The sequence below is a fragment of the Eleutherodactylus coqui genome, chromosome 5, assembly GCF_035609145.1.
Source record: "Eleutherodactylus coqui strain aEleCoq1 chromosome 5, aEleCoq1.hap1, whole genome shotgun sequence".
In the NCBI taxonomy this organism is placed as follows: domain Eukaryota; kingdom Metazoa; phylum Chordata; class Amphibia; order Anura; family Eleutherodactylidae; genus Eleutherodactylus; species Eleutherodactylus coqui.
The window spans coordinates 59,938,377-59,955,415 of NC_089841.1; the positions used below are offsets into that span (position 1 = coordinate 59,938,377).

Consider the following 17,039-nt stretch of genomic DNA (forward strand, 5'->3'; position numbering starts at 1 on the left):
ACTCAGGGTCAGTACAGGATAAGTAATGTAATATCTGTACACAGTGACTATATAGTAGTAGGGTAGTTATAGAGGTGATTAACTTTGTTTTAAATTTATGATGTAGTTTCTGAGTTTTTTTCTTTTCTCAGGGTTTCAGTTTAGAGACATTTCCCCTCCTCATGGTAAGCCAGTGTGGAGTGATTTTCGCAAATCGGGGGTTTGGACAAATTCATTACGAAGATCTAAAGTCAGCCTCCATCATAGGCCTGTGGAGTCAGTGCTAAGTAAGCGGGCTCCATTTGCAGGTAATAGAGCATTACTTAAGGTCTAACAAAAGTATTGTAGAATGTAGCTACAAGTGATTGATGACAATAACCAACCAAAGAGTCCAGCTCTATAGAAACATAATACTGGTAATCCTGAGAGTTCTTTGTTTCCACGCAGATAAGTCCCTCTGATTTCTAATCCAAATGCAGTAAGAAGCATTTAAAATGAAGCAGATAATATTCAGTATTACCCATATTATGTGTAGAGTGCCTGCAGGTGGGCGGGCACGGCAGGAAGTCTGTGAGGTGCAATTTCAGCCAATAGCTGCAGAGCAGGAAATGATGTCGGGCAAGGGGACATCATTGTGGCAACTCTCTTACAGCCTAGTTACATGCAGCTATTTTTTTACTCCCTGTGATGTTAAGGACTCATAGTGTACTGGTCACCCTGGAAACTTTCATTTGAGGGGCCAGAGTAAAGGAATTAATTACCCTTATTAATTTAGTGAAAAATTGGCTGGGTCTTCACTTTAAGCACTTTTTTGATTCCCTTTGTATATTCTGTCTTGTTACCCATGAATGGTAATAGGCACAGCATATATTTTGTTTGCACTCCCACAAGCATACTGGTTGTCAAGTCACTGTGGACCAGTGTCATCCCTGCTGTGGCCGATGTTCCCCCTCCTGATGCGCACTGGGCAGCCTGGGAGATCTGACAGCCGCCGGGGGGCATATTAGCCTTTTACTCCCCACTTCTACACTAGCCAACCTAAACAACCAATCACCGTGAATCAGCCAAACCAAGTAACCAATCATCGTGAATCAGCCAACCCAAATAACCAATCACCGTGAATGAGTAAATCCAAACAACCAATAAGGTTACGAATGGTGTGGATTTGGGGAATAATATAGATATATGCCGCCGGGGGACGTGAACAGAGACAGCGCACGGCGTCTTTCAGTGGCGGAGGACTATGGCAGCAAGCATTACACCATATAGGGAAGGCGGTGGGGGAAAGTGACAACGCAGGGCCAGGAAGGGGACAAGGGAGAGTGGCTGAGTGTCACTGCCCCCCACTGCTCTGCCTTCTCACGTCTCTGCTCCGGCGCCGTCGGTCACCCGCTGTCATTCTCCTTGCCGGCCTTGCATAATGCTTGCAATATGTGAAGCCCGTGGGGAAAATGACAGTGCAGGAGGCGGTAAAGGAACAAGCGAGAGCGGCGGCAGAGGGGTTAGTGACACCAGGCAGGAGGAGAGATAATGGCCACCCAATCTCCACCCCAGCCAATCAAGTTGGGGCATTGGTTGTGGGCGTACATCTTGTCTCCATCCATTCTTGTGGTGGAGACAGAATACAACAGTACCGATGGCACTAACCATAGTGCAGTGGCCGAGATTGGTACTGCAGGCCCATCTCCTATTGAATTCAATAGGAGCTGCACCTGCAGTACCAACCCGAGTCGCTGCACTATGGTCAGTGCCATGTGCTTCCTGCACTGTCCGTACTGACAGCAGTATCAGGAGTCAGCTGATAGGTGATGATCTTTAGCGGTATACCTCTGCCGATCATCTATTGATGGCCTGTCCAGAGGATAGGTGATCAATCAAAAGAATTCAAAAGTCCTGGACAACCCCTTTTAATTAAAGGGTTATTTCCATCTTAGATGTTTATGACACATCCATGGGATATGGGAGTTTTCTATATCAAATTTCCCTCCATCTCTTTTCTATATCAAATTTCCCTCCATCTCTTTTCTACAGCTGCCGCAAAGGAGAAGTCTTGGAGAAAGGTGTTATGAGGTTGAATGATAGTCATGTCATTGGTTCACTGAGCAGATGTAGTTTGGTAGATAAGATAAGAAAAGACATTGAGGGAAATTTGTAGATGAGGAACAAGACAGGTTGAAAATCATAAAGACCGACCCACAGTCCTGATACATAAAACTGTGAAGAACCATTAACTGACATGATATTTCTTTAAAACCATCAGCACGGACCATGAGCGCCAATTCTGAAGGTTATCGGTATAAAAATGGGCACGTTGACACCCTAACTACATACAGCTCCATGAACGACCCTCATTTATATGATTACTATGCTAAGAAATTTGGGCTACAAGTGAACACACATCCTTCAACTAGTGTGAGTATTCCATATCGGAGGAGGACATTAATGGAGGGTTAATGTCTACACTGGAATTCGGTCATTAAAGGGGCTTACTGGTGAAAAAAATGAAAATTCTGAAAATGCTGAAATCTAGGAGGTACAGCTCAGTAGCGCCAACCTGTACCTTTATCTTTTGTTGTGGACCCTCTTTTTTGTCCCGTGCAGCCACCGATCTTCCGCTGTGTTTGCATGCATCATTTCCACAGTAAACACAACAACAGACTGTCATCTACAGTTCCCAGCATGCATAGAGCTTGTTTACTGGTCAGCACTGTAGCTCCGCCCACAGCTTACAGGTCCTACAACTTACCAGCACCAACCTCCTTCTCAGAGTGCAGAGAAAGCTACTGAAGCAGACAGGAGCTTCCAGGACTCCGAACTGCACATGAGCAATACAGCACAGTGCTTTTTCCTCTTGTCCTCCCATCATGCACTGCTCACAGGACGTTGGAGGCAATGGAAAAGGGAGGAAGAAGCAAATGCAGACAAGATGTCTGAGGAATTGGAGAAATTTTTCAGGTGGAGGGTCATGTGATATAGATAGAGAATGAAGAAAGTAGCTAGACAGTGAACTTATTACAAAATGACTTATTGTGATGGTGTACATTAGAATTTATAATACCGCGTTTCCCAGAAAATAAGACACCCCCTAAAATTTGCAGAAGTCCCAAATATAAGGCACCCCCTGATAGTAAGGCATAGTAAAGTGTGCAGGCAAGTCAAGAGGCCTGTCCCCTGCTGCCATCCCCGTTGTCTCCTACCTCCAGATGTATAGGTAGATCTGCACACAGTCTGCTGTTATCCTGTCCCTGCTGTGCTGTACGAGTGTGCTGTTGTGAGCTCCCCTTGCTGGCTGGAAAAGTCCATACTGTACGTTCTGTTCCTGCTGTACATGTCTGCTGTGATGAGCTCCCCCTGGTGGCCGGAAGCTGCAATACCATCCCTGCTTACAAGTGGTACAGGAACTTATGTCTGCAGACAGGTACGTTACTTTACAGCCCTTATTTTTTATGGCTCTGTGTGTGAGTCAGGCAACCTGTGTGTGATTTTTAAGGCTGGGTTCTCACAGAGCGTATTTCCAGCGGAAATCTCGCAGTTTGGCCACAGCGATAAACAGCGAGATTCCCGCCGGGAAAGCGCTGCTTCAAAACCCACAGCACTCAGCCGCTTGTTTTGAAGCGACCTGGCTGCACGCTTTTCTGTTTCTGTGGCTGGTGAATCCGCACCACAACACCGGCTTCTCCCAGCTTTACTGTGACAGATTTGCTGTCCCATGTGGATGAGATTTCTGAGAAATTTCATCCACAAAGCTGGCCAATTGAGGGACTAGCGGCCACAGACGGATTTGCCGTGGCGAAATAAGACACCCCCTGAAAATAAGACGTAGCGCATATTTGGGAGCAAAAATTAATATAAGACGCGTCTTATTTTCGGGGAAACAGGGTATTAGTCTGTGCCCAGAATACTCCCCTAAAGAGTGGAAAATTCCATCCTCTTAATGGCTTCCATTGATATGTTGAAGTCCATTTATTTTCAGGCTCTCCCCAATGCCTACTTCTGCATCATTTCCAGAGCAATCTTCTCGTACTTCCAGTTATCTACGTGAAAAAACACAGAGGGCGGCCATACTTACTGATATACGGGTACAAAATACAAGAGCAGGTATAGACACCACATCCCACAGCATGCAGACAGGCAGATTACTATATGGAGGAGTATTGCACATGTTAGCGCAAATTTTACGCTTTTTCAGATATACTGTGGGTGCCATATTAGATAATTTACAGGCCTGGAGAGCCTTTCAAAGACCACACGTCTGACCATCATGTGTCCCCAAAAGAGTCTGTCTTTATTCACGCGCGTAAAGTTTAAATAAAATTTCAACACAGGAAGTTAGATAATTTAGGATAGTTACATTATTTAGTGTGCTGATAGGTCATTCTCAGAGGGAGGTATTTGTGAGGTAGCTTGTGATGTCATCCATCTGGGAGGAACTTCGGTGAGCACGCTCAGTTCATTCTTGAATTTGGTCTCATGAGAAGAACATCCTGTTTCTCCTCTCTGCTTGTCCAAGACAAAGACATTCCTAGATAGGTTTCTGCCAGTTAGAACCAGTCTGACCAGTTTATGGACACAAAACACTGCTCCTCCAATTCTTGTGGAGGTGGGGGGGGGGGGGGGGGGGGTGATGTTCCCTTCCCCCAGAGGTTTACATAATAGACACCATATAGTATCTTCACAGTTGACAACAAAAAATACATACAAAATAGTGAACCTATCGGCCATCTCCCACAATTCCCTCCTTTGTTGTGCGTTTTTTCATTCTCCTGGATAGTTTTTTCCCTCCTATTTGTGTTCTCGGGCCTTTCCCTACCGCCTACAGGGGACCCTAGCTGTCACCTCCGCCATGGGAAATGCCTCCCGCAAGGGTGACACCCCAAGCTGCTGCCCTTTCCCTGTCTCCTGCCTTATCCCTTCCTACTGCTGGGTGATATCCAGGATAAGGAAAATACCTCACAACACGTTACAGTTTCCCAACGGTATTCTAGGTAGATGGCTCCTAAAAGATTGATTTTTTTCACGTTTTCTGCATAAGCCACCTTGTTCATAGTTTGGATGCCATAACATTTCTATTGTGATCGGCTTACCAAGGTGTGATTTCAGGTTATATTGTTTGTTACATGTTAACATTTGTCTGATTACACAATATGGCTGAATCATTGGTAGATTTACTGCTACCTTATTGTATCTGTTGACATTTTCCGATCTCTGACACATTACCAGGGGCGTAACTTTAGAGGATGCAGGGGATGCGGTTGCACCCAGGCCCAGGAGCCTTAGGGGGCCCATAAGGCCTCTATTCTCCATATAAGGAACCCAGTACTATAAGTTAAGCATTATAGTTGGGGGCCCCGTTCCAAGTTTTGACTCGGGGCCCGGGAGCTTCAAGTTACGCCTCTGCACATTACATATGAAACAGTATAACCCTCTCCACAGGATTTACGTCTTGTGTTACCCTTATGAGGAAGAATAGAAATGACAGCCCAATGACCGCAAGGGTCTTACATATAACAAAGGATATGGGACACATTTGTCTCCTTCCTTGATAATCTTTATTCAATGTCTGACATGAACCCAAATTAGCTTTCTTCAAGTGTCACAGAGACGTGTGGTCTTTGAAAGGCTCTCCAGGCCTGCACATATTATCTAATTTTGCACACACAGCTTATCTGAAAAAGCGTAAAAATTGCGCTAACACACAGGTGCAATATACTGATGAACCACAATTAACACACCTCCACATATTTTGGGAGAGTGGCTGCTTAGTATTATAGTAGCACATAGATAAGGCAAACAAATGGTTTCAGTCCCACTAATATGTGTAATGCACCATGCAGGCTTACAGACTATTAATGACACCCCAAACGATGAAGCCCACAGGGCTGCCCTGCACCTCAAATGTGCACCACAAGGGTACTGACACTCCCTCAGCATTTTAAAGGGAGACTGCTTCTTACAAAGATAATGCTAAGTACTGATTAATGCAAGGTATTATTTAATATTTTGGCCAAAATATTAATGCTCGCAACCCACGTCAAGGGTTCTTGTTATCTTGCAGGTCTCTCTACACTAACAGAAAAAGGGCATATCAATTCAAAAATCACTGCCAGCGGCCATACTTACTGATACAAAATACAAAAGCAGGTATAGACACCACATCCCACAGCATGCAGATGAAGAAATTGCTATGTGGAGGCGCAATTGTAATCAACATATTACCAAATACCTCATATTTATTGGTATGTCTTGTTATTTTTGCAGCACACAGTCTGGCCTTAAATGCTAGGGAAGCTCAGGGTGTCAGTACCAGTGTGGTTCACCTTCGAGATGGAGGGCAGCCCACTGGGCTTTAGTGTATGGGGTGTCATTAATAGGCTGTAAGCCTGCATGGTGCATCACATATATCGGTGGGACTTGGCACCCTTCGCAGGACTTGTCTATGTGCAAGTATAATACTAAGCAGCCACTCCTCTCAATATATATCCGCCCGCCGAAACGTGTCGCTCTGTCATAATAATAAAAAATAAAAAAATCTTTAACCCTACGAGCACAATCAGCTGTTTTTCCCTATTACAAGTCCTCTCAATATATGGTGGGTAAGTGGTTGTCCATCAGTATATTGCACCCATGCAATGCTTCTCTATATATACTGTAACAATTTGCCTGTCTGCATGCGGTGGGATGTGGTGCCAACACCTGTCCTTGTACTTTGCTTTAGTATTATCAGTAAGTATGGCCACTTTCTGTGATTTTTGAATTGATATGTCCTTTTTCTGTGAACTGTTATCTAAGTGGGAAGGACCTAAACAAGTCTGTATTGGATTGTAGAGCCACTCTAATGTATAGCAGAACTTCCTAAACTCACTCATCCTAGAAAAAATCCTAAGGCCCCCTGTCCACGGCCGTGATTTTGCAGGCGAATCATGCCGTCTGAAGCTCTCCGTAGCATTGCTATGGAAAGCGCCGGCCCCGTGTCCACGAGCAAAGAATCATTGCGATTCTCCGCTCGCGGCCGGCAATTCACAGCGTGCTGCGAATTGCCGCGATTCTCCGCGGTCAGCCTATCTGTCACACAGGCTGACCGCTGGAGATTCGTCTGCCGGCTCCTGCTCCCGGGCGGTGGCTCCTGCTCCCGGGCGGTGGCTCCCGCCACGGTATAGCGCAACGCCCGTGGACAGGGGGCCTAAAAGAAGGCTGCAGGAAAAAAATAGCCTTGCAGGAATGCATCTTACGGACATTGAAATGTTCTGCTTGTTTTCCTTTCACAGAAGCGGGCCTTCAGTGCCCCATCCAACAGATCCCAGGCTGGTTTTACCGCAGTAAAGAAGGGGGTGTACAAGGTGGTAGTGAAGACTGGAGATAAGAAGCAGTGTGGGACCAGTGCCAGGGTAAGCTGTGCTGCCTGTCATCAGATCCCAGAAGGGGTATTCATCAGTCCGTCATTCAGCTACTGATTTTTCTTCTCTATCGCGCTAACCTTGGCATGGGTCAGAGGGGGGAAAGTTATAACCTTAGCATGGGTCGGAGGGGGAAAGTTATAACCTTGGCATGGGTCAGAGGGGGGAAAGTTATAACCTTGGCATGGGTCAGAGGGGGGAAAGTTTCTTACGGGACCTTTAATACTGGTTGGAATTGCACTGCAGGAAGCAGCTAAATCTGTAGCTGTGGAATTCCACACCAAAATCCAAAGCTCTAACTGTGAATTTTGATGTGGAATTGCGGGTAGGTTTTTTAAGCGCTTTACATTTTGGTGTGGAATTTACTGCGGCTTGCAGTGCGTTGTGCGGCCTATTTCATCCTATTTGAAAGGATCCTTAGGGAGAGCATGTGAACGGTGTAAGGAGACTTATAAGGCCATACCTGCTCCTCTTGGAAATGTATGCAAATGGGAAAATGGAGCAGTGCCTCTACAGCGCCACCTATTGGAAATGCATGTAACTGCGCAATTTCGCAGGGTTAAACGATATCATCTGGGCCTACTAAGTCAGCTGACCTGCCTACCAAGCCAGCTGGCCTGCCTGCTAATTAGGCTCTCCTGCCTACTCAAACACGGTGCTGGAAAGACCACGCCAATGTGAGTGGTCCCAAGAGTGCAATTAAGGACAGTAAAATATGCCGGGACAGGCGCAATAGCCTGCAATTGTGCACTCTGCATAGCGCATATACGCCTTACGATAGCGAGTGCATATGCGCTTAAGCCCATGTGATGCCGCTCTTAAAGTCACATGGGATTTTTTTCACACACGTGAAAAACGCTTGTACTGCTATGTGAATTCCGTGGAAACGCATCGCAGAAGCCTTAAAATCGCAGATTCCTATATCGCACTCGCCTATGTAAATACAGCCTGAAGTGTTTTTTTTTGTAATGTTTTTTCTGCTTAGATGTGGAAATTAATGTATTCTTGGCGAAAACCTTTTCTCTGCACCCCAGTGAGGTTTCAGCTGCATGTGCTTATTTTATATGTATATGATATATAGAATATTAATAGGCTTCTTATGTTCTAGGTGTATATTCAGATGAAGGGAACCAAAGGAAAACTTAACAAGATGCAGCTATATAAGAAATCGGGCCCTGACAAAGCTGCAGAATTTAAATTCACTAAAGGATCAACCAACACGTTCAAAGTTTACGGCCCTGATATCGGGGACATCAAGAATATCACACTGGAGGTAAGTATTGGAGAAGCCATCCAAATGCCTGCTAATCTGAATGGGAGAACTTGCTAAGTAAGGCTGGATTCACATGAACGTATATCAGCTCGGTTTCCACGCCGAGCCGATATACGTCGTCCTCATCTGCAGGGGGGGAGGATGGAAGAGCCAGGAGCAGGAACTGAGCTCCCGCCCCCTCTCTGCCTCCTCTCCGCCCCTCTGCACTATTTGCAATGGGGAGAGGCGGGATGGGGGTGGGGCTAATTCGTGTAACTTAGCCTCGCCCTGTCCCGCCTCCTTTCATTGCAAATAGTGCAGAAGGGTGGAGAGGAGGTAGAGAGGGGGCGGGAGCTCAGTTCCTGCTCCTGGCTCTTCCATCCTTCCCCCCTGCAGATGAGGACGACGTATATCAGCTCGGCGTGAAAACCGAGCCGATATACGTTCGTGTGAATGCAGCCTAAGGGAGGAGTGTGCAATCTATTGTTAAATGGTTGATTATACCTTCCAACATTTGCACCCCATTTGTGTTGCACATTTAATCCCACCCCAATATGTCTAGGACTGCCCATGGAACTCCTACTTTCACATGAATTTAAATAACCCTGACAACTTTGTGACCCATTTTGTGGGACAATCTCGTGAAATAAGGGAAAGTTGGAAGGTAAGTAGTTGATGAGGTTGAAAAAAAGATGTAGGTCCAACTTAAAATCCTACAGTATTGATTGCATAGACCAGCAGAGATTAATGGGCGACCAACTAATTTATTGTAACTACAGCCCTCCCAAGCAGTGGCTGTCCGCTCTAGGTACATTAGTGTTCAAAAACATAGCAGTGACTTGGAAAAGCAAATAAAGTGCGAAATCATTAGGATAACTTTTTTCTTCATAAATGTCCTGGAAATACTACACATTCAATTCCAAGTCAAAACTATAAGAACATTTGAGTTTGTGTTATTCCTTTACAGAAAGTAAAGAAAAAGGAATTTTGGGCTGTAAAAAAGAAACTACAGTGCCAGCGTTTTTCTAAAATTGCTGCTAATTATGAGGTCCTATTGTCTTTATCAGTAGGGGTGCAAGCCATTAGTGTTTTTCCTGGATAACCATAATAATCTTCTCCCAAGTTACAGTTCTCTTACAGAATGCAGCAGGTTTATTTGCATTTTCCTTGCAGTCTCTCACAGACTGCAGCAGGTTTTCTTGCATTTTCCTTGCAGTCTCTCACAGACTGCAGCAGGTTTTTTTGTATTTTCCTTGCAGGTTTTTATACACTGCAGCAGGTTTTCTTGCATTTTCCTGGTAGTCTCTTACAAACTGCCTTAGGTTTTCTTACATTTTCCTTGCAGTCTCTCACAGACTGCAGCAGGCTTTTTTTGCATTTTCCTTGCAGTTTTTTACAGACTGCAGCAGGTTTTCTTGCATTTTCCTTGCAGTCTCTTACAGACTGCAGCAGGTTTTCTTGCATTTTCCTTGCAGTCTCTCACAGACTGCAGCAGGTTTTCTTGCATTTTCCTTGCAGGTTTTTTTGCATTTTCCTTGCAGTCTTTTACAGACTGCAGCAGGTTTTCTTGCATTTTCCTTGCAGTCTCTCACAGACTGCAGCAGGTTTTCTTGCATTTTCCTTGCAGTCTCTCACAGACTGCAGCAGGTTTTCTTGCATTTTCCTTGCAGTCTCTCACAGACTGCAGCAGGTTTTTTTGTATTTTCCTTGCAGGTTTTTATACACTGCAGCAGGTTTTCTTGCATTTTCCTGGTAGTCTCTTACAAACTGCCTTAGGTTTTCTTACATTTTCCTTGCAGTCTCTCACAGACTGCAGCAGGCTTTTTTTGCATTTTCCTTGCAGTTTTTTACAGACTGCAGCAGGTTTTCTTGCATTTTCCTTGCAGTCTCTTACAGACTGCAGCAGGTTTTCTTGCATTTTCCTTGCAGGTTTTTTTGCATTTTCCTTGCAGTCGTTTACAGACTGCAGCAGGTTTTCTTGCATTTTCCTTGCAGTCTCTCACAGACTGCAGCAGGTTTTCTTGCATTTTCCTTGCAGTCTCTCACAGACTGCAGCAGGTTTTCTTGCATTTTCCTTGCAGTCTCTCACAGACTGCAGCAGGTTTTTTTGTATTTTCCTTGCAGGTTTTTATACACTGCAGCAGGTTTTCTTGCATTTTCCTGGTAGTCTCTTACAAACTGCCTTAGGTTTTCTTGCATTTTCCTTGCAGTCTCTCACAGACTGCAGCAGGCTTTTTTTGCATTTTCCTTGCAGTTTTTTACAGACTGCAGCAGGTTTTCTTGCATTTTCCTTGCAGTCTCTCACAGACTGCAGCAGGTTTTTTTTGCATTTTCCTTGCAGGTTTTTTTGCATTTTCCTTGCAGTCTTTTACAGACTGCAGCAGGTTTTCTTACATTTTTTCTAACGCTTTAGAGGTTTCTCCTCCAAAATCACAAACCATCTAAATAATTAATTCCACAGCATAATGCTGCCACCCCCGTGGCATACAATGGATAGTTTTATAGTTAGTTATTCTTTATTTAATATTTGAGATATACTTTTGAGTTAAAGAGTCTATTTTTGTCAAAAAGTCTAACTGCATCAATTGTGATTCTATGATGTAACACAATGAATAATGAAAATGTCTAAAGGCTGTGGGTGGAATACTGTTATCTCTTGTCTGCATTGTTACTAATCGGATTGTGAATTCTAATTAAACTCTTGTGTTTTTGCACAGCATGATGGGCTGGAACAGCATCAAGCCTGGTATGTGGATGAAGTATTTGTAACCAATACAAACCGAGACAAGACTTGGCATTTTCCTTGCCGGAGGTGGTTTTCTCTGTACCATACAGATTGCCAGCTCAGCCGAACATTAACACCTAGCAGAAAAAGCTCTACGCATCTGCTGGATGGCAAACCAGGCGATCACACTGGTAGGAAGACACTTCTCCTTTTGTAATGTACTTAAATTAGGATTAGGCATACACCCCCACGTTTAAAGAGGAACACCACTATAAATGTTCTATATTCCCTAAATGGTAGTACAATTGTATTTAAAGTGTAACTCCATAAACATAGTTGAACATCTGGTGGGTCCGGGACTGGTGGGAGGAGTCTTTTGTGAGCAGATGAAGCAGCTGATTCTTGCTCTAAAGTTCTTCCAAGCTGTCAACAGAACTGATTCTGCTGTTAGATTAGAGGTTTGCTTACAGCAGCCCACCCCAGGGGCCCCATAGCAATTGCTTGATCTACCAACATTGGATGTATGCCACTCACTACCACCTGTTATTGCATACTGCAGGCTGTAGATTAGTGGTCAAAGGAGGTTATATATTGCTCTCTATAATACTAATTTTATTGCCCTTGCTATGGTGCAACAACCTACAACCATCAATTAATGAGATTTTAGCTGATTGACTGAATTAAGAAAGAAATTTTGCAGAAGAAACATTTCTAAGGCAAAATGTTATTCCAGTCATGGATACAACTAGTCATAATAAATAAATCAATATGCATGCTAGTGGCCAACGTCAGCAGTCACTGACACATGACGCCCAGTTTCCTGATGGCAAAAGTCCTAGAAAGTAATTTATGCCGGCAGAGGAACCTTAGCTGAATCTTCCTGCTCTTCTATTCTAAACCCTCAACAATAACAGGTAACTTTAGCCATTTCCTTGTTGTAGAACCAAGGATATATCAAAGGTTGCCCCAGTAATCGAGTCCTTGGGGGTTACTCCAGGCTGCTCATTCCATCACACTCTCTCAAGGCTCCTTCACTCCCTGTTGGCTTCATATTTTTTTAAAGAACTCATTAAGGCTGAAAGGCATCTAATTTCTCAAGCAGTGTGGTTAAATACCCTACGTCAGCCTTCGAGACCCTTCTTGTCCGGCCGTGGCTGTCCTAAGAGAACTACCTAGAAAGCTCTGTCAGTTTGACTTGAGCAATATATCTAATGGAATCTGACGCAATCACTGGTACTTCACCTCGCCAAGGGTAATACATTACTGACACCTGGGATGTGGTGGCGGAAGAAATGGCAGAGTCGGAAAACTGGTAGGAGCCAAGAGTTTCTATAAAATGTGAATTTGGAGGAGATTTCTACCTATGGTCACCTAATGCTCCTCAAGGGGTCTTCATATTTTCTTATCATCTGATTTCCGTGTTTCTATCTCCTATGTATAGCGCTATGTCTGGTTGATCATTCACCAGGAAGAGGGTGACACATTGTTTTAAGATGGTTCTCAAGATGGCCATAGACATGACACAACTGTTGGCCATATTTTTGGATGGAAAGAGGGGTAGAGAATGAATATTGAACACCTCGTATGATACCAATTTTGTGGGGCAAACATAGAGGTTTGACCAAAAGTACCGAAAATGCCAATTCTCTCGCCACACTCCCGGTATGACTAACAAGTGGTATCATGGGCCTGGCCAGGAAGGCAGTGGTGTTGGGTGGATAATAACGCCCCATGCCAGGAGAACTCTTTAACCTGTACCATCCCAAACTAAAACGATCTCCTCTGCTCTCTTCAGTCCCAACAGATTTGAAGGGAAGTACGCTCTATTTATTGATTGTAGTCATCTCAGACATTGGACAATGCTAGTAACTAGGCATTTATAACAGAAAATAAAGTACTGCTTTGTATAGATCACATGCGTCAAACTCAAGGTCTACTGGCCAAATCTCACCTTGACAAGGTCTGAATGCAAGACTGGTTGTCCACTTTCCCCGGAGGACGCAGTCATTGTTTGGCAGAGGGGGAGCAGGTGCCATCTTGAATTATGAGCCTGGCGCGCACCTCCAGACTGCTCTTCTCAGCAGGTGGAGGCACAGCTCTGACAGCCCTACCCAGACACCCTAGCCACCCTCCAAGGTAGGAAGCTCAGTGCTAAGGAAGTGGTAGGGGAAAAAACACCATCATAGTGCGTAGAGCGCCATAGCCATGTTACGGCTATATTCACACGGATGAGTGCAATTTAAACCCATTGAAATTAATGGGTTCTATTCTTTTTGTATTCGTGCGCAATATGCCCGTGTGAAGCAGCCATTAAGGTCCCATTGAAAACAATGGTCGAGGCGTTCCGAGGGAATGCCCAAAGATAGAACATGCTGTGAATGAATCCATTCAAAAGAATGGATTTTCATATTGCATTGCACAAAACATGTGTGAGAATATCGTTCGTGCAAATAAGCCCACACTTACAGGCCCATAATGCGGATGAGGCTGTCGGTGGAAATTAGTGTGACCCCCCTGGAATAGATGACGATCCGGGGCAGTAGATGGAAATTTTATTTTAGAAAATCTTTATAAGTTTCTGCAGGTTGCGATGTGATAGTGTGTTGGACGATTCTTCAAGTTCTGCTGTCATAAACTGTAAGCGGGCTTGAAATAAGGCGCCGGTATGGTTATACGGCCAAGATTATTCCAGCATGGTCTATATGATTAGATGCTAATATGCATGGTATATTGCATATGCTATGGCGGCACTGTGGCTTTCATTGTTATTGGTACACGTTGTGGTTGTTGCTGTAATGAAAGCTTCCTATGTGGCTCTTATGACGGCACTGTCACTGCTACAGTGTTTGTGGCACAATGGCTCTCCTTGGTGGCTGTGAACTATGGCCACCATTGATATAAGGGCACTGTGGTTTTCTCATTGTGGGGGCGCTGTGAAGATCATTATTGTTGTGCATTATGACCATCACTGTTCGGCCTTTTTCACATGGGAGAGTGTGATTATTGTTATAGTATCATGCCGCGGTCATTGTACATAGATTGTGAGTCTCAATGGTGAGATAACCCAATACCATGTGATGTAAAGTGTTGTGTATATAAATGAAGGTGATTATCATGGTTATGGAGGTACTGTAGCTGGCTTTGTTATGATATTAGTTGTCACTATTATGGAAGCACTGTGATGGTCTCTGTATAAGCATACGTACATTTGCGCGTGCACAAGTGTATCATTTTTGCAAAATGAACAATACTTTTTTGCATGTTGTCCTGTGACTGTGTCATGTAAAAGGCTGACAGAGAGAGAAGGCTCTGTCTATCACCCATCGGAGGTGATCGCAGGGTTCGATGGGTTGCTATGGCACCCGGAAGCTTGAATATGGCCTCCACGTCTGACGGCTACGGTGGCCTATGAGGCTTAGCCTATGGCTGAGCTTCAGAGACTTTATATTATGCTGCAACACTGAAGTATTGAAGTGTATTATAAGATGATAAAAATGGGCATATTCAAGTTCCCCAGTGAGCTGAAAAGAAAAAGGTAAAAAAGTATACAATAAAAATGTCAAAATGCCACCTTCTCCCCCTTTACTATGTAAAAAAAAAATCACAAATGTGGTATTGACGCGTTTGTAATAACACAGAGAAAAAGGTTGTTTTATTTAACCTGCACAGTGAACGTTATGAAAAAAAATACAGAAGACATTTTATCTATCTTGAATTACAAAAAGCAGAATAGAAAGCGATCAGAATGTCACATGGATCAACAAATGGTACCATTAAAAAGTACAACTCATCCCACAAAAATTCAAACCTCACACAGCACAGTTGGCAAAAAAAAAGAAAAATGTTAGATGTTTTTGAATGCAGCGTAAAAATAGACTTTTTTTTAATAAAGTTTGAAAAAGTTGCAAAAGAAAAAATCTGTATAAAAATGGTATAAACATAATAGCACCGGCCTGTAGAATGAACTCAACATATTATTTATACTTCACGGTGAACACCGTTAGGCCGCCTGCAGACGGGCAGAAATTCCGCGGCAGGATTTCACGCGGAATTTCCACCCATGGAAGCTGCCATATGATTGCGTTAGCAAACGCAATCCTAGGCAGACGGCCGCGATTTGGTCGCACGAAATCTCGCGCGGCAAACAAATCGCGGTATGCTCTATTTCTATGCGGGGCTCGCAGAACCCCGCACAGAAATCTCACTCCCTGGCCGCCGGCTCCGGTCTGCGCATGCGTCGGCTGCCCGGCAGCTGGCACATCAAACAGCCGGGGGCCGCGGGAGCAGGTGAGTGACGCGCTGCTCTCTGCAGGCGCTCGGGTCGGGTCCCGCTGCGAGAATTCCCGCAGCCGGATCCGAACCGGCCGTCTGCAGGTGGCCTTACAAATAGAAATAAAAACATGCCAGAATTGCAGATTTTGTTAACCTTGCCTCTAGAAAAAATGGAATAAAAAGCATTCAAAATGTTCTATGTTCCCAAAACTTGGATAAATAAGGACAATAGTTCATCCTGCAAAAAAAACCAAGCACTTATAGAGCTCCATCGATGGAAAAATAAAAATGCTATGGCTCTCGGAATGCGGCAACAGAATAGCAAATCATTTTTTAAAAAGTGTTTTTATGTACAAAAATAGCAAAACATAAAAAAACCTTTATAAACTTGGCATTGCCCTAATGGTGCCGACCCAGGAAATTATGTTATCATAGGCATGCTGAATGCCATAAGAATGAAATCTAAAACCCAACTAGCAGAACCTCTTCTTTTTTTCAAATCTCCCTAAAAAATGTATAAAAGACATACAATTCATTATATGTACCCAAATACGATGTCGTTAAAAATACAACTTGTTCTGCAAAAATCAAGCGCTCATATAGCTGTGTCGTCGTAAAAATTAAAAACTAATAGCGCTAAGAATGGGACGATGAAAAAAACTGAAAAATTAGTACTTCAATAAGGCACAAACAAGCTTTGTCACTAAGGGGTTAAGGATGCATCTAATTCATCTTGCTTATACAGTGCCATCTAGTGGTCAAAGATGGTTAGTACTGGTGTTTCGTCCTGGGTTGCCAAGCTGAATTTTTCTTTTTTTAGGACCACTTATCCAACCTCCTCAGACAGCCAACATTTTTTATGGACCTACAATGAATGATGAAGATTATAGCTGTTACGTGTTTATACATCAGAAACGGATATTAACCCATTACCAGCCTTAAATTGATGGTAATTAGTTATAATGACCTGAAGTACTAACAGTCTCCCCAAAAATCATGGACGCTTCTATTTTTTTCCATGAACACTGAAAAACTTTGCCCTGTTTTACAGACTGTCCAGGAAGTTGTGGCTGGTTGGCGACTATGGTTGCATCCTAGACAATCAGAAAACTCCTCCAGATAAAAAATGAATAAATCTATTAAGACTCTAACAGGGTGAGGTGTCATTCATAACGACGCCGCGTGATGTGGTGGGCAGTCACTGCAGATGAAGGAACACTTGGTCTCTACTCATCTGACAACTTTGACATAAACACACTGTAAGGGCTCATTCACACGGGCGTACTTCGCGTCCATATTTTCTACAGACAGCATAGAGCACCAGCGGTTCCCATTGGTGTATTCTGACATGCAGTTTTCAGATGCGTATTTTACGTGCATGAACAAAAGAGCAGCATGTCCTATTTTGGTCTGTATT

The 17,039-nt window shown here is 43.9% G+C and overlaps 1 protein-coding gene across 1 annotated transcript in view; it reads left to right on the forward strand.

Moving 5' to 3' along the window:
* The window catches only part of LOXHD1 (lipoxygenase homology PLAT domains 1), a 238,164-nt gene that overhangs the window by 18,557 nt on the left and 202,568 nt on the right, over positions 1-17,039 (forward strand). The window contains exons 3-7 of the mRNA XM_066602615.1: positions 132-287; positions 2,240-2,391; positions 7,245-7,364; positions 8,482-8,646; positions 11,343-11,541. Coding sequence (XP_066458712.1) covers positions 132-287; positions 2,240-2,391; positions 7,245-7,364; positions 8,482-8,646; positions 11,343-11,541 — 792 coding nt within the window. The remainder of the gene's footprint in view (positions 1-131; positions 288-2,239; positions 2,392-7,244; positions 7,365-8,481; positions 8,647-11,342; positions 11,542-17,039) is intronic.